The sequence below is a fragment of the Hippopotamus amphibius genome, chromosome 13 (genome assembly GCF_030028045.1).
Source record: "Hippopotamus amphibius kiboko isolate mHipAmp2 chromosome 13, mHipAmp2.hap2, whole genome shotgun sequence".
In the NCBI taxonomy this organism is placed as follows: domain Eukaryota; kingdom Metazoa; phylum Chordata; class Mammalia; order Artiodactyla; family Hippopotamidae; genus Hippopotamus; species Hippopotamus amphibius.
Genome location: NC_080198.1, coordinates 31,500,470 through 31,526,901, shown reverse-complemented (window position 1 = coordinate 31,526,901; position 26,432 = coordinate 31,500,470). Strand labels below are relative to the sequence as shown.

The following is a 26,432-nucleotide window of genomic DNA, read 5'->3' as shown; positions in this document are numbered from 1 at the left end:
AGTCTATACTTAGGAGCAACAGAGACTGAGACACAGGGACAGAGACAGAGCTAGAGGGAGAACATTCCAATGGCGGAAGATTCCACCCACTATTCCGTGCTCATCTGTCACAGGGTGAGTCTGAGATACAATTTGGAGGTTTGCAGCCTCAGGAACTGCATTCCTCACCACTCAGGGTGTGGCTTTAGCGTTAAAAGACAGATTCTCTTTCCGCACCATGGCCCAAGCATGCACCAGCTACTTCATTTGTAACCAAAAAACAGCTGTCAGTTTCAATGCTAGAAGAACTGGCTGTGCAGACCATATAGAGGGATGGTGTGTTGGTCTCCAACCTGGAGCCTCCTAGGCAAAAGGGGGTCCAGGATAGTTTTGACACCTGTGACCTTCATGCTGGTGCTGTCATCATGGCCCAGCTCTACTGCATCAGCTGTTTTGACTGTTGAGCATCACAGGCTGCTTGGCCAAATCTCCCTCCCAATCCTCCTCCATCTGCTCCACTGTGGGTCTGGCCTTCTGCCAGATCAAAGCACTGTGTGGACAAACTTTCCGATCCAGGTGAGCAGGAGCAGGTATCTGGGACCCCTGCACCAGGAGGTGTTGGGCAGAGTCATTGTTGGGGAGAAACCCCAGCCACAGCCTCCAGCACTGCTCTTTAACTTGTAAAGAGCACACCAAGAGATATCTTAGCATCTGCATCCCTGTCTGAGGCCACCGCTCTGGCTTCCATCACAGTTTAACTTCTTCAGCTGAGGCATGTGCATTATGGAGGGACCCAGAAAAAGGCCAGAGGGCAGATGTGGATCCTGGAAGGAGGAGAGGCAGAAGGGTGATGGGACTTGAACTCAGAGTCCCAGAGGTGCTGCTGCATTCCCACCATGAAGGGAGAGGGGAGAAAGCAGTAGCCCATACCAGGGTCACTTCTGCGGCTGTGAACACCTCCGCTCACCTCACCTTGGCCTGGAAGCCAAGTTTGCTCCGTGTAGCAAGCTCTTCCACAGCACAGTAACTGTTGCAAGAGGATTTGACACCTATATTCCAAATGATGCCAACAGCAGACTCTCCTCCAAGTCATACTTCCCCAGCAGCCATGAGGTCAGAGCCTGCCCTCCACAGGCCCACTGGCTAGTTCTGGGTCAGGGTTTTAGGTTTTGCCTCCTGGTGTTGGAGCAGGTTTTCTGTAGACAGTCATCAAGAAGCTATTGCCCTTCAGCCTGCAGCTAGGGGCGGGGACGAGGGGCACCCACCTCTGTACCCCAGCACTGAGGGGTGCCCAAGGCGCAGACATCGACGTGGATTATCTCTTCAAATCCTCACGTCAGCCCTAGGAGGCAGGCGCTGCCTCACTCTATGAAGTGGAAAACTGGATGAAGATTTGTCAAAGACCATACAGACAGCGAACAGCAAAGCCAAATATGAACCAGGCATTTGTTCTGGGGGTCTGTGTTCCTAACCATTGTATTATAATGCATGAGGTAAAGCTCAGTACTGGTTGAATGTATGAATGAATGAACAAACAGTTTCAAAAGCAGTTTCAGGGCTGTGGGGAGACAGTATCTCTATAGAGCCCTGGAGGGATTGACCTCACCCACCCTGGACGCCCTAGTGATATTCTCGGACCCCTCCCAAAGCAGCCACTCAGCCTCTGAATACTCACTCTGAACCCGGAACTGCCAACTTCTGTAGGGTTTTCCGTGCTCAATACTGCTGTCGGTAATGACCAGAGCTACCACTGACTCAGCACCTCCTACTTGCAAGCTCACGGCTCTCTCAGAGAGGCTCCTCTCATCCACCCACAGCCGCACAGGGAAAGCAGGATCACACCCATCTTAGGGATGACATAACCGGAGCTCACAGAGGTTGTGATTAGCTTGTGATTAAGGTCACAGCACTTATGCGAGGGCAGTTTCCAAACTCTGAGGAGCTGCCTGAGCAGCAGAGGCCTTTTCCCCACCTCACAAGACCCACCACTCACCTTGGCTAATCAGAAAGTCACTAAGATAAGTGATGTTCTAACTCTTCGGCTGGAAAGCTCTGTATTAATCTAAAGCTAATGAGTAGTTCCTGTGCCAGTCACTTCCTCTTCCGTGGAAGAGGAATCCAAATTCTCCCCAGCTAGAAACTGGCCCCACCACTTCCCCCTCCCTCTCCTCAGCGGGCTGGATCAACAGTGACCAGCATCTGCTGAGCATCAACTTCCTATGAGGTGTCCATTGGACACCAAATCTTGCTAATTCTTCACTGAAAAATAACTCTTCTCAGGAAGACCAAGCGTTGGTGAGGATGTGAAGCAACCAGAACTCTCATATCCTGCTGCTGGTGGGAGCATAAATTGGTCCAATCACCCTGGAAGACAGTGGCAATATCTATCCAACCTGCATTTGCTCCTAGGTACATACGTGCACCAAGAGATATTTTCCAGAATGTTCTCAGCAGTACTATGCATAACAGTCCTGTATTAGTTTCCTACTGCTGTTGTAATGAATAACCACAAACGTGGTGGTCTAAAACAACACAAACTCGTCATCTTATAGTTCCGGAGGTCAGAAATGGGTCAGCAGGGCTGCAATCCTTCTGGAGGCTCGAGGGTAGAATCCATTCCCTCGCCTTCTCCAGCTCCTGGAGGTCACTTGCATTCCTTGCCTCATGGCCCCTTCCTCCTTTTCAGAGCCAGCAATGTAGCACCTTCCAACCTCTCTCTTCTCTCACCTCTGCTTCCATTGTCATATCTCATCCTCTGACCAGACCCTCCTGTATCCCTCTTACAAGGATCCTTGTAACTACATTGGGCCCACCCAGAGAATTCAAGATCATCTCCCATGTCAAGCCCCTTAACTTAATCCCATCTACAAAGTCCCTTTGCCACATAAAGTAACACAGTCACAAGTCACAAGTTTTGCCAGTGAATAATGGTACCTGTGACCAGGGATGAGGTCCTGGATATCTTTTGGGGGGCTATTATTTGGCTTACCTCCAGTCCCAAAACAGAAGTGACTCAAATGCTTATCAATAGTAGAAGGAATGAAATAAAAGGTGGTCGTTCACAGTGTATGAGCACGTACCATCTACAGCTACACGCAGCAAGGAGGACGCTCACAAGACAAGGCTGAGCCAACCACACCAAACACAAGACCACGTGCTGTATGAGTCAGTGTGTGGAAAAGGCAGAACCAGGTACACTTTGTCTATTCAACAGTTTCCCCCAACTCTACCAGAGTTTTCCATAATCCTCTCAAAAAGAAGATTGCTGCTTGTTTGTTTTCTGTAAATCAATATAGATATGCTAAATTTCCCCAACCTTGCATCCCACAATTGGAGGTCAACAGTTATGAAAATTCAATAAATGCATTTATAACTAAAGACACGGAAGGAGGGAGGAGGAGGAGAGGGAGGGGGTGGAGGAGGTGGAGGAGGAGAAGGAGGAGAAGGAGGAGGAGGAGGAGGAGGAGGGGAAGAAGAAGAAGAAGAAGAAGAAGAAGAAGAAGAGGAAGGAGAAGGGGAAGAAGAAGAGGAAGAAGGAAAAGACTCAGCAACAGTGTCTCTGCCTCTCTCCTCCATTTCCATCCCACAGGCATGTGTCATTTCAGCTCTGGATGAAGCAGATCCCAGCTGACTTCCTCACCACCCCAAAAGCTGTTCAACAGACAGACCTGGAATGCTCCCCTGACCCCCGCTGCATGGTCCTTCCTCTGTCTCTCCTTCACTCCTTTCACCCACCTGACACACCCATGGACACACCCATCAGACACAATGCTACTGCCCCCTCCCCCCACCCCCAAAACACCCCTCCCCCACACTCCTGTAGCACTTGGCATACAAACCACACCATTTGCTCTTAATTGCTACTGTTACATATTAATAGCTTTAATCTAGTCTCCCCATACTGCAAACTCCCAAGAATAGAAATCAGGTCTTGCCCGTTCAATTCTCCTCCTAGTTCTAAAGCTCCTAGCTCTAATTCTCCTAGTTCTAATGCTAATTCATAATAACTGCTAATGATATAACTGCCTTTGTTGAGCACCTAACATGCATGAGGTTCAGTGCTTCTCAAGTATTATCCCGTTTCCTCTTCTACCCAATGAGGTGGGTGCTACCATGATCCCTATTTGAGTAGGAGGAAATCGAGGCACAAAATGGCTAATTAACTTTCCGAGGTCCCAAAAGTCATCACCAAAGGATGGGATTTGAACCCATGAACTCCGATTTGAGAGCCTTGCCCTTGACCCAGATCCCCCCTCCTCCTGATTTCGGTAGGCTGGTGCTTAGTAAATACCTGACATACTTGATCTCAAAAACAAAACAAACAAAACAAAACAAAACAAAAACTTCACAGTACACAAATAACAAATCAAGACTCTTCACCAAATAATCTTTTCAGCCTAAGATCTCAGAAGACAACACACCCCTGGAGAGATTTGCAGAAGCCGGCTTGTTCCTTGTTCTGCATCATGCTTGGCTTTCGGAAGCTTTATAAACATTTATCAGTAAACAACAGTCAGGGTTTGTCCTCCAGGTCTTTATCAACACAGGGAGAGAGCTGGATACGTTTTTCCTTTTTTTGTCCGCCAACCTCAGGGCCAAAGTCAGAGTCGAAGGCAGACTAGACAACTGGGGCTGTGACCACAATGCCCCAAGCCACCTGCTCTAGATGACCTCACTTCTTTGGTGGCCAAAAATGTGGCCCAGAGGCCTTGACTAAAGACAAGGCCACCACTCCTGAGGGCTGCTGTGGCCAGAGATAAACTGAACCAGCGATAACGACACTGGCAGCCCTGCCGGCTCGGGGACATCACGCCATGGCCCACAGTGCTGGCAGCCGGCTCAAGCCTGTGAGGCCCCTTCCCTTGAGGCCCACCCCTCGGTGAGATACCAAATGGTGCTCTGGCTGGCGCAGACACGGCAGGGCACCCTCATCCTCCCACAGGCTGGATCGCAGCACCTGTGTGGATATGATGAGCGTGCCCTTGCCTGGGACGGGCAGACTATTCAGGAGGTGGTGTTTTTAAATGGCTGTCTCTGAGGAGGGACGTGGGACTGGCTGGAGGTTAGGGAGGGCTTCAGTTACAGTTGTTCCACTAGCAGTTTTACAAGAACAAAAAAGGGTTGATGTATTTGGGAGTTACTAAAATTGTCTCGAAGTTTAAAAAAAAACACTGATCATTACAGCACCATGTGGTGAAGCACTAATGGAGATGTGTACAGTTCCAAGGGGCAGCACCTACGGCGGCCGGAGAGAACCAGGGATGGGATCTGGTCTCCGTGGGCTCTGTGCCTCTGGGCAACATGAGACAATCTACACCAAGTGTTTAGCCAAGAAAATGTACTTCGTTCGTGGTTAGGGTTATCTATTTTTATCTGTATTTTGCTCCATACTTCCTGGAAGCCAGACATTGTGAGGCCTGGGTGGGGAGGTGGGGGTGGGGGCAAGAATTTAGCAATGGGGTCCCCACAACCACCTTCAGAGGGACCCTTCGTAAAATCAACCATCCTCATCCCCACAGGCTTTCCCAGGCCCCCCAGCGACTCCCTGGCACCTCTGCCACACTCTCCCCTCCCTCAAATCCCATCTGTGCTTGTCTCCCCCACGCCACCGGATGCAATGGCACCCCAAAACTGTGAGCACACGGACAAGTACAACACTTGCTGAACCAAAGAACAAATTCTGCCAACCGCACCTGTCCACACTCATGAAAGATGACACAAACCTGCCACAGAATCACGGCACCTCAGGGGCCATCGCCACGCAGCGGAAGAAATAAAGGGACCCTCATAGGAGTTGGCCATCCCAGAATCACAGGAAAATGAGGCTTCAAGAGGCTAAATCCCCCAGTACCCACCTGAGCCCTTCAATCACTCTCTCAGAGGAAGAGGTATGCTGGGGACCCAAGCACTTGGGTGTTACATTTCTAGATACAATGTCAAGATGCCCCAATGATGAAATGGATGCAGCAGGCTAATGCCATCACCACACATGCTCCAACAAGCATTCTGGACTCCCCTCTTGCCAGGCAGCCTCCAGCTTCAGCGGTGGGCTCTCCACATGGCTTAGTTGCATGGAGACGCCAAGCTGAGCACGCCGCACGGGCCGTAACAGTTCCAGTTCTCACTGAACATGTACAGGCTGCATGGCCTCCATCACATGCTCCTTTGGGGAGTCGGGGACAGGTCTGGTCAGTCCTCAAATCCTCGTTGCCAGTCTCAGTCTTCCCAGTGGAAGATCAGATCCCAGATCCCAGAATGAGGGTTTGGTGGGGATACCATCAGTCGTCAAGTCCTGTCAAGCTCCTAGCTACCTGTGCTTAGGCCGAAGAGTGTCCTAATTTAAATCAGGACATCTCCTGTCTTATGGGATCCATATGCCAGGGTTCTTGGGTAAGTCCTCATCCTATAAAAATAGCTCCAATGCAACAAAAAAAGGTCGAAAAGCCTTGCTTTTTTACAAAACCACTACCACCTGCCTGCCTCTTTCTAGGTCCCTCCGATGATGTCTTTGGTGGACACTCAGTTTGTTTTTGCTGATGGGCAGAGAGCATATGCTCACGCATTCACGGAGGATCCAAAGGTAGGAGGGAGTGAGACACAGCGATCAGAGCAGCCTGGGGTCTCTCGTCCGTGCTGCCCCCTGTAAGGTGGACACTGCCCAAGCGCAGGGAGTGCGCGCAGGCCACCCCGGGATCTGGGAACCATGTCAGCACTGCCACCACTGCCATCCCTGCCCTGCTCCTCCTCACCACCGGCAATGGCGACGGCAGCCTTCCTGTGAGACCTGCACCCTGTGGAGGGCTTCAAATGCCTGATCCCATTTGACCCTCTCAGCAATGCTGTACCGTAGGTGCTCTTACCTCCTTCTTACAGATAAGGAAACTGAGGCACAGAGGCATTTAAGTGACTTTCCCAGGCCCACAGAGCTAGAGAGTGGAAGAAGCAGGGCAAAAGCCTAAAACCAAGTATGCTCGTCTCCACTCCGCCCCCCTCAACAGAAGTCCAGAAGGGAGACGACAGTCATGTAAAATGGCCCTAGGAAAGGCCTTGTGCCAGTGCTGCCAGCTGGGAAGAAAACTGGATCCCTTGGGCAGGGAAAGATTTTTTCTGACCTGATCCTTCACCAACCAGGGCATTTATTAAAGTGACCTTCATGGAACTGACACACGTCACACTCACTAACTCATCCTGAGGACCGTCTTCCTCACCGTCATTCATTACCTGCAAAGACAAACACCTACATACAGTATACTTCATGCCCAAAGACTGCTTCAAAACACCTGCAGAGGACTCGAGGAGGGGGGAGTCAAGGAAGGGAGGGAATACGGGGATATGTGTATAAAAACAGATGATTGAACCTGGTGTACCCCCAAAAATAAATAAATAAATAAAAACAGCTGCAGAAAAAAAAGGGTGATCTCTGAGAAATCCAACTATAAACAATGGTTCATGAAATTGTATGTAGCTAGCCACTTGAAGACAATATAAAATTCACTGGAATCAAGACATATCAAGGACCTTCTCTATTCCTGCATTAAGTCACCCAAGAAACCCAAGCGCTGCACATTGTCACTCACATTTTACAGAGAAGGAAACAAACTCCAGCTTAAGCAGCCTGGCCACGCTCCAGCAGCTGGAAGTGGACCACGGGGACTGAGCAGCTGGATCTGTCTGACTCCTGGATCCAGGCCTCCAAACTTCCCATATGCCATATACTCTGGCACCTGAGTAAATATGCAGCCCGATTGCCCTAGAAAACTCTCTGGCTAAGTCTTAGCTCCATCTCTGTGCTCTGACCCCAAGTATCAGCAGAGAAAGGCCCTACAAAGGGGAGGACCAGTTGCAGCCTCTCACACTGGAGGGCAAATTCTAAAGTTAGTGGGAAAATCCTGCAGAGCCCAGAATTCCCCTAGAAAGCCCCTTGGAAAGAAGGTGCGTCCTGGAAAGGGGCGCCCCCTCCCTTGAGGAGCCCGGTACTGAGTAGGTGGCTGTGTGCTCAGTCGCATTCCAGGTAAAGTCAGTGGTTGGGACAGAGGGAACACACAGACCTATAACCCGCAACCTCACAACAGGGCTGCCTTACATGCCTTAACTGGGGCATGCGGGATGTGAGGCCAGCTCTCACCACCCCCAGTCTCCCCCCACCTCTCAAGAACATACACTCACTTAAGTGGAACGGCGGGATTCAACAGCTGTATCTTTCTTGTAAGAGCTTCTAGTTCCATTGACATCAGCCAAATGCAAGAGAGATGTGATTCCATGATACCATAATTCCACAATAGCATGATGTACCATAAGTTGCTAAAAGATCTATACAGTAAGTGATGAAAACATTCACAATATAGACAACCAGTTGAGGCCTTGAGTTCTGAAGTTAAGACTATGAGGACTCTAATTTGACCTCTACCACTTGGCAGCTATGAGAGCCCAGAAAGGGCTGTGTGGTGCCTTGGTCTCCCCAGCTACAATACAGGGTGGCAACGGTGTCAGCTCCACGGGGCTTTTGTGGGGATTTGATGAAACAGTGCCGGTGAAGAGCCTGGCACAGTGCTCCACAAAGCGGACACGATGGCCCCTCCCCTTTACAAGAAACAGAAAGATGAGAAAGCAGAGGGCCTCGGGGAGAGGTTAACAATTTGTCAGAGCTCCCACCATGAATGAGTCCAGAGTTCACGCTGTAGTCAGCACTGTGGGTCTCGGGGAGTAAGGTGTGAGAGAGGGGGTTCTCTGTGGGAACGGAGCAAGCCCAGGGCATCTGGGTTAAAGGGCTTGGGAGGCAGAACCTGAAGCTTCGGGAACTGGGATGCTGAGCAAACAGGAGGACGAAAAGAAGAGGGAAGGAGCACTTTCAGAGGAAAAAAAAAACCCAGTGAGAAACCATTCCAGGTCCACCCAGAAGGCAAGACTGTGCGAGCACAGACACCTCAGGAGGTGATAAACTGGCCACCTCAGCCACAGTCACGAAGAAAGTGACTAGAGTGACAGTCACCCTGAACGAGGCTTTGAGCCTCCACCGCCCACCCCTGCCAGCCCGGACTCGCAGAGGCTGACAGCCCGCTTGGCCCTTCCTCTGATCCCCAGGTCAGAGGCTGAGACCTGGATCTGTTCTGAAAGATCCCCTCCAGGATTCCAAATCCCTGCCCTCCTCTCTGAGAGGCACACACCTACAAAGCACACAAGAAATGACAGTGAGATGCGAGCAAGCTGCACTGGGCCAGCCAAGTCATGTGTCCAGTGCCGGCCTGGCTCTGACAGCTGCTGAACCCTCACCCACTGCTCAGGCACAGAATTAACCAGGGAGGTGCTTCTGACACCACAATGGGACCTCTGTGGCTCAGCAGGCTCACACAGGTCAAGAGCAAGACTGCACCTTCTACAAAACCCATCAGGAAGTTTGCAGGTGGCAGGGAAATAGGAGTGAAGGAGGATGCTTTCGGTTGGTTATAATCATTTCTCTGTGTCCAGGGAGGCTTGGACAACAGAAAGGGGCAGATGCTTCCAGATGCAAAGCCTGGCACTTGAGCCCTGTGCTCTGCTGGGGTGAGAGCAGCTGTTCTCCATCACCCCCTCCCAAGGGGCTGGCAGGGAGAATGAGACCACAAACCAAAGCAAACTAGGGCCACAGGCCCCCAAGTTATTGGGGCATCAGCTGTGATAAAGACACTTGCCCTTGTACAAGGTGGGGTAGCAGCACACAAGTTCAAAATAGCCAGGTGTTTAAATTCCTGCTAATTGCAGGAGGGGAGCAGCCACCAGAAACCACACCTGGTGACCTGGCACCAAGAAAACTAACTTTGCCCAGCAAGGCAGGACATGCTAGGACCTGTGGCTGAGGCCAAGGGCCTTGTGCTTCCCTGACAGAGTCACAGGATGTCAGAGCCAGGAGGATGCACAGCACTCAGAGCCCACAGGTGTCCTGATGGAGCAGGACACAGAACCATCCATGCACAGAATCATACTTGGCCCTAGCTCAAGCCTTCTGAATCAGAATCTCCAGGCCTCGGCCTGGGTATGTGACTTTAAAGCCACCCCACCACCACAACGCCCCAGGGCAACTCTGAGCAGCCAGCGCAGCACTGGGCTGCTCTGGAAACTGGATCAGTCCTGCCTGCTGGGTTTATCTACAGGAAATGAGACCATACAGTTGTTGATGGTTCATTCATTCCAGGAGCATCTACCCACGGCTGCCAATGGTACTGGCTCTGAGAAGACACAGTTCCTGCCCTAGGAACTGTGTCTTCTCAGCAGCTGGGCTTATCTGGGGAACTTCTCAGCAATGCAGATGTCCAAGCTCCACTGCCTGTGATTTGGGTTCTGAGGAACTCAGAATCCAGCAAGAAAATGAAAGCAAGGCCTGACAAGAAGAGGAATCTGGAAACCAATGGCTAGGCAGGCAATTCTGACAGAGAAGCCAGGTCTAGGGAGACAGAGGGTAGCTTCGTGGCACGAGGGACGGAAAGATTTGCACTTATTCAGCACCCACTATGGGCCAGCCCCTTGACTACTCTTTACACTCTTCATATTCACCACAACCCTACAGGAGGGCTGGCCTAATCCCCATCTTACAGATGAGAACAGTGAGGCTTGGGATGTGGTGAAATGCCCTGCCCGAGGTCCTGATGCCAACAAGAGCCAGGGCTGGGATTTGAACCCTGGCAGCCAGAGCAGTTGCTCTTTTCACTGTCATCCCCTCCTCCTCCTGAGTCCCACCTCGATACACCCGCACTGAGAGGTGTCCTTGACCTTCCTCCTTACCCCTTATGTACAATCAGTGACAAGGCCTGACCCCCCCCCCCAACTCAACTGTTAACACCAATTTAACACTTCCATTACAGCCCATGGTACTTAAAATATGAGCCTAGTCAGCCAGGTCACTCCCTAGCTTAATTCTCAGCAGGGGCTTTTCACAGGACTGAAGATACAAATCTTCCTCCCAAGTTTGCCTCGGGGCTTTCCCACAGAGGATGCCCTCTGCTCCCTCAGGCTCTCTCATGTCTCTCAGCTCAGAGCCTTCAAAGACCTAACAGGAACCCCAGCTCTCCCCAGAAGGCAAGGCCACAGAGCAGGGGCAGCTCTGTGCAGCCTAGGGCTGAGCCTAGGGGCACACAGTAGGGGTGTGTGCAGGGTGCTGGGGTGGGGTGAAGTGGGGTATGGTGTTGACTGATCACGAGACTCTGCAGCTGGTCGGAGGCTCAAGCACGGTGGCATGGTAGCAGAAAAGCCAGGAAGTCAGAGACTGGGCAGACAGGCCAGAGCTAGACCGAGACGGGAAGGCTGTGAGCACCAGACAAAAGAGCTGGGATGTAAGCCTGGGGGCCGTGGGCAGCAGAGGAGGCTCTTGGAAACAGGGGGGTAATATTCACATTCACATACTATTGGTGGAATGAACTGTCATCTTCTCTCATCTCTTTGAAAGGCAATCTGCCAAGAGCTATAAAAATTGAAAATTCGCCTGCCCGTTGACCCAGCAAGTCCAAGTCTCTCAAGGATACTCACTGAAGGGTCCCCTCATTTTAGCAAAAAAGAGAAATTGACCTCACTGGAGAACTGGAGAATAATTCACAGCTGACAACTCTCCCCAACCCTCGGAGTTGGACGTGTTTCAGAATTCATAACATTTACATTTTAGAAAGGGAGTACGAAGTATATGCAGCATGTTACATAATACCCCAGCAGGGTCAGGTGCAGCACCTGACCTGACCATCAAGGACGTAGATATTTCTGCAGCTGAACATGTGACTATTTCTGCTGCACACCATAAAGAGCCTCCTACTAACTCTGGTCAGGTTTGGTCATCAAATGAGTTTGCATCAAACTTTTTAAAAAAACACACAGTTTCTTGATTCTGTAACTGTGGATAAGGGATGGAGGGCCTGTGGTCAGATGATGGAATAATAAAAATAGAAAGCGATGGAACATTCCCTGAGCCCAGACATGTGCAGGTAACTCAAGGTGCTTTCCACCCACTGGCACACTGGGCTGACGCCCTTTCCTACTCCAGCACATCTAACTGCTCTTCACTGTTGCCACCACCATCACCACCACCGCTCACATCCATGAAGCACTGACTGTGTACCAGGCACTGTCCTTAGTGCTTTACATTACTTACCTCACCAAATCCACACAATAACCCAATGGTGGTACTGCTTCTCTTCTCACGTTATCCAGATTCATCTCCAATTTATCCTCTCTCATCCAACAAAGAGACCGAAGCACGGAGGGACAGAGCGACTTGCTCAAGGCCACCAGCCGATGCACTGTCTTCAGTGATGCCTGAGCACAAGCTGCCATCTGTCCCTGGTGCAAAGTCATGCCTGGAAACCCAAGCGTTCTGCCTCCAGAGCCTAGTATACTCTTAACCCCTGCGCTTTCCTCATCTTCTCTTGGTAGAGTGGCTTAAAACTTTTATAGAACATGGAAGACCACAAAGACATAAAGAGATAAAAGTCAAACCATGCTGGCATTCAGATCTACAACCAGAGTGCTTATTCTCTCTCAAGCAGCCAGGCCTGGAAATGATACATGTCCTTCTCCTGTCAGAAAGACACCAGCAAGGGCACCCAAGCAGAGCCAGGGATCCTCTGGGGCACGAACCCCGGCCCAGGGACCCTCAGGCCATTCAGCTTGGAGATCTGTGCCAGCAGACCCACTGGGCCACCCTGGGCAACCTACACTACAGGCTTTGATTTGTTGTTGAGGATCAGCCCAGGGTGTGAGTACTGAGTGATGTGCCCAGGCAGACAGAGGCAGCTTCCACCTCCTCAATGGATCCCCTCCAACCCACCCAGTAACACCAACCACCACCACTATTTAACCCTTGGCTTCGGGTAAAGATAGCCGACAGGCAGGTTCCCTCCCCTTCCAGGTTGGGACATTACAGGAAGTCCGAGGAGAACACCAGATAGGTGCACCTCTCCTTTAAACAGCACCACAGTTAGGAAAGGCCACCCTCCCTCCTAAGAGCCGACCCTTTCTACAAAGTAAGGAGCACGCCAGGGACTGGTGGTGGCTATTGCTCACATGCCCCAGGATGTGAGGGTGAGATGGGTGAGGACGAGGAGGAACACAACAGAGCACCATGGCAGGGAAAACTCTCAAGGGCTCCATCCTTGCCTTCCCTCCAGCCTGCCCTGGCCTCAGACACTGTTTCAGCTCCCCAACCTTCTTCCAACAACTCCAGAAAAAGATTACCATATATTTTTCCCCCAATGTACACATAACAAAATAGTTTGCAACATACATAAACTACACAAAGTGTACAACTCAATAATGTTTTCAGATATTTATACCCCCATGCAATCACCAACCAAATCAAATTATAAAACATTTCTAGCCCCCTAGGTTTCCTCATGTTCTTCCCAGTTAATGCCCTACCCAAAGGCTCTTTTTCATTACTGAGTGTACCCCATTGTGTGGATATGCCACAATTTGCTTATTCACATGGCTGTCAACGGGCACTTGGGTCGTTTCCATCTTTTGGTAACTATGAGTAAAGCTGCTATCATCCTCCATGTACAAGTCCTCGGGCGCTCACAGGCATTCGTTTCTCTTGGATATATTTCTAGGAGTGGAATTGCTGCCACAGAGGTAGGCATATGCTGAGTTTGGGTAGACACTGCCAAAACAAATTTCCAAAGTGGTTGTACCAGTTCATACACCCACTAGCAGTGTATGAGAGTCCCAGTTGCTCCGTGTCTTTACCAACACTTTTGCATCAGTCTTTTTTATTTTAGCCATTCTGGGTGCATATATAGTGCTTTCTTGCTATGGTTAAAATTTTCTGATGCCTATTAAGGTTAAGTATCTTTCTATATGTTTATTATTTGGAATCCTCTTGGGGACATACTTACTCAAGTCTTTTGTCTTTTTATAACTGGGTTGTGGGCTTCCCTGGTAGCACAGTGGTTAAGAATCTGCCTGCCAATGCAGGGGACACAGGTTCGATCCCTGGTCCAGGAAGATCCCACATGCCTCGGAGCAACTAAGGCCGCGCACCACAACTACTGAGCCTATGCTCTAGAGCCTGCAAGCCACAATTAGTGATGAGTCCAGGCTCCACAACTACTGAAGCCCTCACGCCTAGAGCCTGTGCTCCGCAACAGGAGAAGCCACCGCAATGAGAAGTCCATGCACTGCAATTAAGAGTAGGCCCTGCTCTCCGCAACTACAGAAAGCCGGTGCACAGCAAAGAAGACCCAACACAGCCAATAAATAAAAATAAATAAATTTATAATAAATAAATAAATAAATAAATAAATAAAACTGGTTGTTTCTGGACTTCCCTGGTGGTGCACTGGTTAAGAATCCGCCTGCCAATGCAGGGGATACAGGTTCAAGCCCTGGTCCAGGAAGATCCCACATGCCGCGGAGCAACTAAGCCTGTGCGCCACAACTACTGAGCCTGTGCTCTAGAGCCCACGTGCCGCAACCACTGAAGCCCACGCACCTAGAGCCAGTGCTCCACAAGAGAAACCACTGCAATAAGAAGCCCGCACTACCCAATCAGGAGTAGCCCCTGCTCACCACAACTAGAGAAAGCCTATGAGCAGCAACAAAGACTCAACGCGGCCAATAAATAAATTTAAAAAAATGTCTAAAAACAATCATTATTAAAAAATTTTAAAAATTGGATTGTTTCTTACTGGTTTGTAGAAGTCCTATATATATTTGGGATATGAATCCTTTGTTTGACATATGTATTTCAAATATTTTCTCCCAGACTGTAGCTTGCTTTTTCATTCTTAATGGTGTCTTTTGATAAAGAGTTCTTAATTTTATTTTTTTCTAATTTATTCTTTTTTTAACTTTTTTAATTGAATGAAAGATTGTTTAAATTCTATACTGCTTTACAATTTTCAAAAGTTTCACACACATAATTTCATATAATCCCATAATAACCCTTTTGTTTTTTACCTACCCTTATCTTTCCTCTTCCCTTTCCCTCTTCCCAATGGTAACCACTAGTTTGTTCTTTATATCTGTGAGTCTGCTACTTTTTTGTTTTAGTCGCTAGTTTGTTGTATTTTTTAGATTCCCCATATAAGTGATATCACACAGTGTTTATCTTTCTCTGTCTGACTTATTTCATGTAGCGTAATGCCCTTCAAGTTCATCCATGTTTACATTATTGTTGACAAGAGTTCTTAATTTTAGTAAAGTCCAATTTATAAACTTCTTTATGGTAGTGCTTTTTGTGTCTTGTTTAAGAAATCTGTGCCTTGCCTAATTTGATACAGACATTCTTCTTTATTATCTTCTAGAAGCTCCACTGACTTGCCTTCTATGAGGGTGAGTCAAAAATTATCCACAATCTGGTTATATTAAAACTTCTATAAATTTTACAGTCAGCGAGTGGATAATTTTTGACTCACCCTCATACACTTAGGTCCTTAGCATATCTTGAATTATTTTTATATATGGTATGAAGTAGGGGTGATTGGGGTGTACTTTCAGGGTAACATTCCGTCAGCTCTGACCACAAACAAGACACACAAGAAGGACCTCCTTCTATCACCCCCAGAGGAAGATACAGCTTCCCAGACACCCGTGTCCCTTACCTGGATCCTGCAGAAGTGTCTAATTCCGCCTCACCTCCTGCAGCCCAACAGAATTCAGATGTACATGTCCCTAGTGTTTGAGAGAATTTCTGGACACAAATCACATACAAAGTACTCTCATCTTATATGAAACTTCCACAACTTCCCATAAGTCCATTTTGATAATTGTACATGGGTCAAAATCCTTTTAAAATGCAAAATGATTAAGCAGGAATATGCACAGGGACCCTATAAGATAGCACCTGGCTGTCAGATCTGCTGAGCACCACTGTCTGCATCTACAGGCTGGGTGATAGGGAAGTCGCAGGATATGACCAGACGTAGCCCCTGTTGTCACCATGCTCACAGCCTGGGGAAGAGACTAAGAAAAAATGGGGGAAGAGAAAGTAAACAAGGAGAAGTGCTAAGAGAAGGCCTCCCTTGCAACATTTGAGCCAAGACCTATATATGGAAAGGAGCTGGCCCTGAAAAGAGCAGGGGCAAGAACATTCTAGACAGGAGGAATGGCATACACAAAGACTGAGAAAGAACAGGGACTGGGATCTTGCTAGAAGGCATGACAGGGAGTGGCAGGGTATGTAGTGGAAGGTAAGAAAAAGTTTGGATTTTTTTCCTTAAGCGGAATCAGAATCCACTGGAGAATTATGCTCTGCCTCAGTTATCCTCTTGAACATGCACCACAAGAGCTCTCTAAGAGGATGAAGGGCGCTCAGTTAGCTGGTCTACTCTGAAATCCTTCTATCATACCATGGTTCAGGCAGGCAGAGAACCATAGCCTCTCAGCCTTGACTGTGCTTGCACACAGGTGCACCTGAGTGCACGCCTGTGTGTGTGTGTGTGCATGCGTGCACACACACACACACCCCTACCCCCTTCATGCTACCTCAAGCTGAGGTCTTAGTTCCTCCTCCAATCCTGGGTGGAATGGGGTCTTAACCAGACTTTTGCATCTCAGCTCATGATTTCTCAGCACTTATCGCAGCTGTAATTTTACTTACATTCATGTGACTATTTGATTAATATCTGTTTCCTGAAGGAGTCTGTCTGTTGACTCCAGAAGGGCAGAATCTAAGCCTGTCTTGACCACCAAGGCCTCCTTAGCACCTAGCACCTGTTCTGACCCAAGGTTTACATGCTCAATATTATATATATATATATATCTATCAACTTTTTTAAATGTAAAAGTTCAAACACATACAAAAGTATAAAGAGTGTGCTCATCATACAACTTCAATGGTCAACTCATTCCTATTTTTCTTCTACACCCCTCCCAGTGAAGTAAACCCCAGCTATCACATCACTCAATACATACTTGTTGAATGAACATATGAAAAAATGCCTCTCACTGTAATGAACAGAAAAAAAAAGTGCTTAATTTTACTCTTATTGATTTTTGTATTGATACTAGACAGACAGCAAAAACTTGAGTACGGGCGACTTAAAGGAGTCAGTTTTCCACCAGGTTAACTGATAAAATTTCAGGAGACGAGATGTAAACTCTTGGCTAAGATGAATTTCCTTTCCCCCATGTTGATCAGGTTTTAACTTTTTGGTCCTGTCCTTGTCATTGCCACATTCATTAAGACGTGACCGTAAGCAGGGAAGGGTTACATGTTTCCCATAATCTCTTTCTAATAAAAAAACTTCAAAGGGCAAGTTTCTTTCCATAAAACAAGACATGTGGCCTTTTACACAAAGAAAAACAAAGCCTTAGAAACAGGTATTACAGCTTGCTCCCTTCAGCGACAAACTACATTACACTTTTATTTATTGTAACATTTATGGTAACTTGTTCCAAATAAGTCTGGTCCTTTTGAAATGCCATCACAGTTTTACAGACATTGGACAGAAGTGTCATGACTGTGATACTCCTAGGGCCCTGCACAGTGAGTGGCACTCGGGACTCAGTGGGTTTGTTTAATGTCATCCACTCTTCGGGATCCAAAAGGTACTGATAAAAATGACCTGAAATGCTAAAATGCAATGATATTTAATGATTTTTTTGTTGTAAAATATACTTATTATCTGTATCTTCCAACTTTTTTCATAAGCACAAAGAAAAAATGTTAAAGCTATCTTTAAACCTAAGATTTAGAGATAGGTCACATTTTGGAGTCTAATCTTTCATGAATGTGTGTGTGTGTGTTTATGTGTTGGCATGGTTACAAGTCCAGCCTCCTGAATCTCTGCCATTCCCAGCCTGTGTGGCCTCAGGCAAGTTGCTTTATCCCCATAAGCCCATTTTCTCTTCTACAAAGTGAGACTGATAAGACTAGCTGATAAGGTAAAACTAAGGCTTGAAGGAGATTAAATATGCAGAGCCCTGAGCACATCAAGTGCTCAATCAATGTAGCTGCTATTATTGTGTTTCCAAAAAGGAGCTGCAAAAGGACTCTGGACAACTTTAGGCTCTACTAGGGAGCTTTTCCAATGACCTATACAGAAGTGGTTATACCTGCCTCCACCCCGACCAGGGAAGCTGATCAGGGAATCAGAGGGGGCGTGAGCCTGGAGGAAGCTCACAGAAGCCGTGGCCTCTGAGTCACAGCCCAGTCCCTCCCCGCCACATCTCTTTGTTTGCTGGGAGGTGAGCTATGACTCACATGGGCTCCAGTGCTGGGCTGGGCCCATCTGACCCAGGGACCTGCCCACAGTCACTAAGAACACCCATTTGGACACTCTCTCTGTCCATCATTTGTCACCCTTACAGGGCCCCTGTGGGCTCCTGGATAGTTTACCCCACTGCAACCACCACCACTTCTTTTTTGGTCTGTGCCTGTTTTTTCACTGTGTTTTGTTCCATTTAAGTCCAGGAGACCTGCCATAGGGTTCACACCCATTCACATCCTTTAACTTCTCTTATGTGTGTGTGTGTGTGTGTGTGTGTGTGTGTGTGTGTGTGTGTGTGTAAAAATATGCACAACATGAAATTTACCATTTTTTTTTGAAACTTTTTTTTTTTGGGGGGGTACACTAAGTTGAAATTTACCATTTTAAGAGTACAATTTAGTGGCACTAAGTACATTCACAATGCTGTACAACTATCACCACTATCCACCTCCAAACTTTTTCATCATCCCAAACAGGAGCTCCATACTCATTAAACAATAACTCCCTTTTCTCCCCTCCCCCCAGCCCCTGGTAACCTCTATTCTACTTTCCGTCTATATGAATTTGCCTATTTTAGGTACCTCATATAAGTGGAATCATACAATATTTGTCCTTTTGTGTCTAGCTTATTTCACTTAGCATAATGTTTTCAAGGTATATCCATGTTGTGACATGTGTCAGAATGTCCTTCCTTTCTATGGCTGACTAATATGCCTATGTGTATATGTACCATATTTTCTCTACCCATCCATCTGCCAGTGAAGACTTGGGTTGTTTCCAATTTTTAGCTATTAGGAATAACACTGGTATGAATATGGGTGTGCAAGTATCTATTTGGGTCTCTGCTTTTGATTCTCTTGGGTATACACACAGGAGTGGGATTGTTAGATCATATGGTAGTTCTATGTTTAACTTCTCTTGTCCTTTTAACAGCTGGACATCATAACCCAGCAGCTGCCACAGCTAATGCTCAGTGAGTGCTCTCTCTCTGTTACACAGCATTCTAAAGACTTTCTGTGTGTTAACTCATTTAGTCCTCAAAACAATTCCCTGCGGTGGGGTGTGATTATTTTCATTCCCATTTTACAGACAAAGAAACTGAGGTTACCCCTACCAAATGTCAGTGCCAGCATCTGAATCCAGGCAGATGATGTTTTCACACTCTCTCTCCAGTTGTGACAAAAAAAATCAAGCTGCTCTACCAACATGCATTTTCTGCCCTGAACAATGCCTTACTTAGGACTGTAACATCTTTCTTTGCTCTGGATTAAAGAATTAAAAAAAAAAAAAAAAAAGGAATTGGGGAGAGGGATAGGAGGAGGTGGGAGTGCTCCACTGGGTTGGATTAGTCTAGACTCACTCTATGCAGTGAGAGATCCAACTCCATTTAGATCAGTGAAAAGGGGAATTTGTTGGAAGGATACCAGTATCCAGCTCAGTCCAGTGACTAGATTCACAGATATGTGCCCAACTCCCTCCTCATGCTGTCACCACTCTATACTCTGGGGCCCCTTCCTTACTGCTCTGGTGCCTCTGAGCATCTTCTCTGACCCTTCTGAGCGAAGGTGACCTGAGGAAAGCCCATGGCCTATCCTGGCTGGGCCTATAGGCAGCCCTGGACCAATCTCCAAAGCCAGGTGGCTGGGGAATCATGATGGGCCCAGCCTTGGCCACAGTCCCCACCCAGGCTCAGGAGAATGAGAACTCCTTTCAGAGGAGAGGGAGGGAGGCAGGGCAAATGCCCAACAGACACTGTGGTGTAATCTCCAATAGCAACACACTGGAAGCTGTCCAATAGTACTAAACAAAACAACAAGGTTAAATAAAATTGCTACATCCACTCAGCGAAACATTATGTAGCTGTTTAACAAGTAATCATGAAATTATGTAGCAACTTAAAAAAAAAAAAGGTCTCATGGAAGAATGAATGTCTGGTGGGAAAAAATGGGATGTGCACACACACATATTGTAACAATTCACATGTAAGAAAAAAATACAGCAAGAACTGTATTATAATGAAAGAATCATAAATGGCTTTTAATCTCTATTTTCCAAACTTTCATTTATTGGTTCCACAAATGTTTACTAAGTGTCTATTTGGTGCCAGGCAAAGTGCTGGGAATATGGCAGGGAACAAAACAGAAGAAAGTCCCTGGCCCTTGTGGAATTTACATTCTAGTGAGGGAGGCAGAAAATGGATAAGATAAATAAGCAAAATATACCCCGTACTGGATTGTGATAGGAGTAGAGAGAAAAAAATATGCTGAAGTCAGGAGAAAAATATTCCAGGCAGGGAGAATAGTGAGTGCAAAGGCCTTGAGGTGTCCAAGTAGAGGAGAGAATTGAGGCTGATGTGGCTGAAGTGGGGTGGACAGGGAAGAGCAAACCAAGGGAGAAGTCAGAGAGGAAATTCAGCCAGATCGTAGCTTTCAACCAGACTTTAGCTTTTGAGGTAATCTCTTGAGGGTTTTGAGAAAAATGGGTGGTAATCTGCTCACCCCTTTATAAGGATCCCTCTGGCTTGAATTGAGAAGCTGGAAAAAAGTAAGGGTAGAAGCTGGGAGACCAGCAGAGACTGCCACAGTCATTCAGGTGACAGGGGAAAGGGGCTTGGACAAGGATGGTAGCAGTGAGGGTGGTGAGCAGTGGTCACATTCCAGGTATATTTTGATAGCACACACAGTGGGATTTTCTGATGAATGTAGGGGTGAGAGCTATAAGAGTCAAAGACCTCACCCCAGCTTTGAGTCTGAGCAGTCAGAGGGATGGAGTTGCCCTTAACTGAGATGTGGGAAGAAGACCAGTGTCCTGGAGGCCAGGTAAAGAAAGAGCTTCAAGGAAGAGAAAGTGACCAATGTCAAACACTGCTGGTAGCTAAGCAGGATGGTGCCCCAGAATGGGACCCTGGAATGAGGAACATGGCAGTCACTACAGACCTGGCAAGAGATATTCATAAGGAATAATGGGCTGAAAAGAGAATTGGGATAAAAACAGCATTATTCATAAGAGCAAAAGTGGAAGCAACCCAAGTGTACCCACAGCAGATGAATGGATAATCAAAATGTGACCTATACATACAATGGAATATTATTCAGCCTTAAAAAAAGGAAGGAAATTCGGACATAGGCTACAACATGGATGTACATTGAAGACATTTTACCAAATGAAATAAACCAGTCACCAAAAAAGACAAATACTATCTTACGAATAAATACAATACAAACATTAATTCTACTTATATGAGGCATCTAGAGTAATGAACTGATAGAGACAGAAAACAGAACAGTGGTTACCAGAGTCTAGGGAGAGAGAGAAAAGGAGAATTGTCATTTAAAAGACATAGAGTTTCAGTTCTGCAAGATGAAAAAGTTCAGGAGATTATTGCATGACAATGTGAATATACTTAACACTACTGAACTGGACACTGAGAAATGGTTAGGATGGTAAATTTTATGTTATATGTAGTTTATCACAATTTTTTTTTTAAGTCAGAGAGCATGGGAGGCAAAGAATTGGAGTCAGCAAGTCCAGACAACTCTTTCAAGAAGATCTGCTCTAAACTAAAAAAAAAAAAAAAAAAAGTGGGGCTTCTCTGGTGGCGCAGTGGTTAAGAATCCACCTGCCAGTGCAAGGGACATGGGTTCAAGCACTGCCCCAGGAAGATACTACATGCTGCGGAGCAACTAAGCCCGCGTGCCACAACTCCTGAGCCTGCGCTCTAGATCCCATGAGCCACAACTACTGAGTCCACATGCCACAACTACTAAAGCCCACACACCTAGATCCCATGCTCTGCAACAAGAGAAGCCACTGCAATAAGAAGCCTGAGCACTGCAATGAAGAGTAGCCTCCACTCTCCACAACTACAGAAAGCCCGTGTGCAGCAACAAAGACTCAACATAGCCAATAAATAAATAAATAAATATGGGGGTGTAACTGGAGGAAGAAGTGGGGTGGGTTTTTTCCTTTATTTGGGAAAAATAACAGCATGTTTGTGTGCTGATGGGACAGATCCAGTGGACAGTGTTCTTGAATGTTTAAATTACTTTTAAAATAAAAGGTACACTTTAGGGTGATGAAAATATTCTACAATTAGATAGTTGTAATGGCTGCACAACCTTGTGAATATACTAAAAACTACTACCAAACTGTATACTTTGAAAGGGTTGATTTTATGGTATGTGAATTATATCTCAATTTAAAAAGATAAAATTAAAACTATAATAAATTTAATGTTGTCTGAATACCATGTTCACACATACAGCCTTAGTTCCCACCCAGACAGCCCCAAATACCAACAGTTCCTGTGGCCAGTGACCTACAGGTCACCACAGCTATGTGGTAGCTTGCGGCCCAGGAGAGAGGAGCAAAGTCTCCCAAGTTTAGGCTGAGACACAAATGCCACATTAGCATTTACAGCAATTCAGATAAATGTACTGAACAAGCACCTAGTAGCTGCAGATAAACGGCCCTGTTTCCTGAGAGCTATGAATTCTCAGGCATCTGATCTAAAAGTGAAATGTAAGAAAAATCCACTGAACTCAAAGCAAGAAAATCTGGGCTGCCTCCCCGGCCCCCCCGCCCCCCCCCCCCCCCCATCTGCCAACCCAGGCTGTCCCTCTGTAATTGCATAGCAGCCAGGGATGGCCTTATTTTGCAATGAGTCATGGGAGAGGGAGTTCTTTCTGAAATGTCCTCCCGTGTGTAACAGTAGCACACTCCTCCTTCCCACTGCCTTAATCCTGTCTTTTGAACAACTTCAAACAGTATCTTATCCCCTGTGATACTTAATTTTTAAACATCAATTCAGCTATACCCTAAGGCCCAGATATTTGGTCAAATGTTACTTAGGATATTTCTGTGAAGGTACAGGAGTTTTTTTAGATGAAATTAACATTTAAATCAATAGACTTTGAGTAAAACAAGTCGCTCTTCATAATACGGGTGGGCCTCATCCAATCAGTGGAAGGCCTTAACAGAACAAAGACTGACCTCAATTAGCAGGAAGGAATTCTGCTGGCAGATGGCCCTGGGACTCAAATTGCAACTCTTCCCTGAGTCTTCAGCTTGCCATCCTACTCTGCAGATTTTTAACTTGCCAAGCCTCCACAATCACATAGAAGAACCACCAATTATTCAAAATAAATATCTCTCTTCTCTTGCTCACTATCCCTCTGGCTGTGATATATAAAACATCCTATTATATAATATGTATATTATACATGACACATCAATATACATTACACATTGTTATGTAATATTCTATAGCCTTTTGTACAATATATATTATATATCCTGTTGATTTTGTTTCTCTGGAGAACCCTAATACACCCCCAAAACAACTGACTTCCCATCAGAAATCATCTCTTATGACCTATACTTGCATAAAATTTTAAGTCATCAGATGATTTAAAAGACAAAACAAAAATAAAAAACCCACAAAATACAGCAAACTTAGGAAGAAGAATAACATCTGTCTATATATTGATCAAGGCCATCATAGTGGTTACACTGATTTTTAAATGCAACTATAGGTCACACAGTGGTAATAATTTTGTATCCTTTCTATGGCTACTTTTTTCAGTGTATAACAACTCATTAGGATATTAAGGTATACCCTGTTCCTTTGAACTTTTAACAGTCTTTCTGGCTTCAAGCCCAGCTCCACTACACATTCACAATGTGACCCTGGCCAAGTTATTGCTCTGTGCCTCAGTTTCCCCATACATAAAATGGGGATAATAACACCCCCTTCATGAGTTTGCTGTGAGAATTAAATGAGATAGTACATATAAAACACATAGCAAATTGTCTAGCATAGTGTTTTCCGAATAGTAGGTTTTTGTTTTGTTTTTTTAATAATTTTATTTATTTATTTATTTATTGGCTGTGTTGGGTCTTCATTGCTGCACATGGGTTTCTCTAGTTGCGGCAAGTGGGGGCTACTCTTTGTTGTAGTGTGTGGGCTTCTCATTGCTGTGGCCTCTCATTGCAGAGCATGGGCTCCAGTAGTTGCGGCACATGGGCTCAATAGTTGTGGCTCGGGCTCTAAAGTGCAGGCTCAACAGTTGTGGCACACGGGCTTAGTTGCTCCATGGCATGTGGTATCTTCCTGGGGCAGGGTTCGAACCCGTGTCCCCTGCATTGGCAGGCGGATTCTTAACCACTGCGCCACCTAGGAAGCCCCAAATAGTAGGTTTTTGACCTATTAGTGAAATAAATTTACTGGGTCTCACAACTATCTTTTTTTTTTAAAGTATAAATTCGTTAACGTAGAAAAGAATTATCAGAGGACGTTAGACATACATAGGGTAGGTACTGTCTCACCAAACTTGTTTTAGATATGTGCGCGCATGTGTGCATACACACACCAGATTACTGTCTAGATTTATTTCTTACAATGGGTCACAGTGAAAAACAAGTGTGAAAAGCCAGACTACAATATAATAAGTGCTCAATAAAATTTGGTATCATCATCATTATTATCTTACTCAAAAAAGTAATACAACTTTCTTTACTAATATAATAAAAGAGAGCTGCTAATGTTGGTGTCAATTCTACGCCTCGTTTCCTGCAGGGCTGTTTAAGAGTCACTCCAGCTCCCTAAGTTAACTCGCCAACTCTCTCTCCTCAAAGGACTCAGGCGGTCATTTAAATGTTTTCTGACTCACAATGCTGGCCAAGGATTAGTGAGGCCCTGCCCAGCCCAGAACACATGAAATGTGAGTGATTTGTTAAGAAAACCACTTGAGTCTGCAAGACTGCACAGGGCTTTAGTAAAATTAAAGCCACGCTGGAGAGAAACAGTCTCCCCATCCCCCTGGGAGATGTGTCAGAGAGAGAGGTTACACAAGGTCAGCTGAGCTGCACCTTCTGAGCCTGGAACCTCAGCTCTGTAATACGCTTCCTTGTTTTAGGGTTGGGTTATATCACTGTGTTTTCCCCTAACTTTCCAGGCGCACACGCATGCACACACACCCCTCACTGAAGAATGGAAACGAAATCCCTATGAATTGTTCTAATAGCTTAGGTAGAGGGAATCTGTTAAGCCAAAGGAGCTTAGATTGTGAAGATCTCAAAATAATTTCTACTGCATATAAGTTTTTCCCCTCCAGAAATGAACTAAAAAAATTTTGAAACAACAGTGATAACTCCATGGCCTTGCCCACGCCCCCCCCCCCCACACACACACACATGCATTAGCACTGTTTTGTTTAAAATGGAGTCCCCCGTCCCAGCTGAGAGTAAGCTGAGGTGTGAGTGGATTTGCAGTTTCCAATGGAGTTCCCAGGTTGTTCCTTAAATTCAGAAAACCAGGTTCCTATTGATGCACATGTAGGTGCTTTGCTTTTTATTTCCTCTTCCATGAGAATACAATCTTGGACTTGTGCCAAAGCATTACATCTGGAACACATAAGTGCATGTAGGGGTGTAAACTAATCTTCTAATATGTGATAGTATTCCTTTCCTATTTTTATTCCATTCTTCAAACTATGATTGGGGTTGGCGGAGAGACAAAAAACTGCTTTAGCAGCAACAGTCTCCCCTTAAATGAAATCCTACCTCTCTGCCCAATAGATGAAACAGGTTAAAATGCAGCCTCACTCCAATGCCCTCCACCACTCCCTGGTACCTCCAGGGCTGTGGGAGTCCCTAGTTCTCACCACATTTCTCAAGGCATGGAGACACGGAATATGGGAGGACCTTCAGGGATCTCCATCACGCCCTCAGAGTAAGGGAAGCCAGGTCTGCTGTATGCTCAGTCAGTGGCAGATGCACTCCCATTCCACAAATTCAGGCATTAAATGTTTTATCCTAGGTCTTCAGCCTTAGATTAAACACTACACTATATTGTGTCACTTTCTTCAACAAGGAAAAGAGATGCTGATGTTCCTGGATTTTTGTCTATGCAGCTTGAAAGATGGGCTTCTGAGTGTCTCCTCAGAAGACAATGACTGGGGGAGCTGAGTGAGTGATGCACCCAGTAAAAGTATTTCAGGACTGGACTTAACATTACTGAGATGGAAAAACTTCCCACTGACCTACAGACTCCATACAACCCCTGTCAAACACTTAGCTGCCTTTTTTGCAGAAATTGACAAGTTTATTCTAAAATTCATATGGGGACCCAAAACAGCCAAAACAATCGTGGAAAAGGACAAAGCTGAAAGATTCATATTTCTCAATTTCAAAACTTACTACAAGGGTATAGTAATCAAGACAGTACCAACAATGGTACTAGCACAAGGACAGACATATAGATCAATGGAACAGAATTGAGAATGC

General features: G+C 46.2%; 1 protein-coding gene across 14 annotated transcripts in view; it reads right to left on the bottom strand.

The window, feature by feature from the left end:
• The window catches only part of ARHGEF3 (Rho guanine nucleotide exchange factor 3), a 295,435-nt gene that overhangs the window by 260,984 nt on the left and 8,019 nt on the right, over positions 1-26,432 (bottom strand). The window contains exon 2 of one of the 14 annotated variants that reach the window (XM_057704786.1): positions 1,245-1,345. The exons of 5 other annotated variants lie outside the window; for them this stretch is intronic. In XM_057704786.1, the coding sequence (XP_057560769.1) occupies positions 1,245-1,285 (41 nt within the window). In that variant the 5' untranslated portion in view covers positions 1,286-1,345. Of the gene's footprint in view, positions 1-946; positions 970-1,244; positions 1,346-1,654; positions 1,675-23,138; positions 23,159-26,432 lie in introns of those variants that run through there. 8 more of the 14 variants (XM_057704790.1, XM_057704802.1, XM_057704791.1 and 5 more) reach the window with 8 other exon arrangements.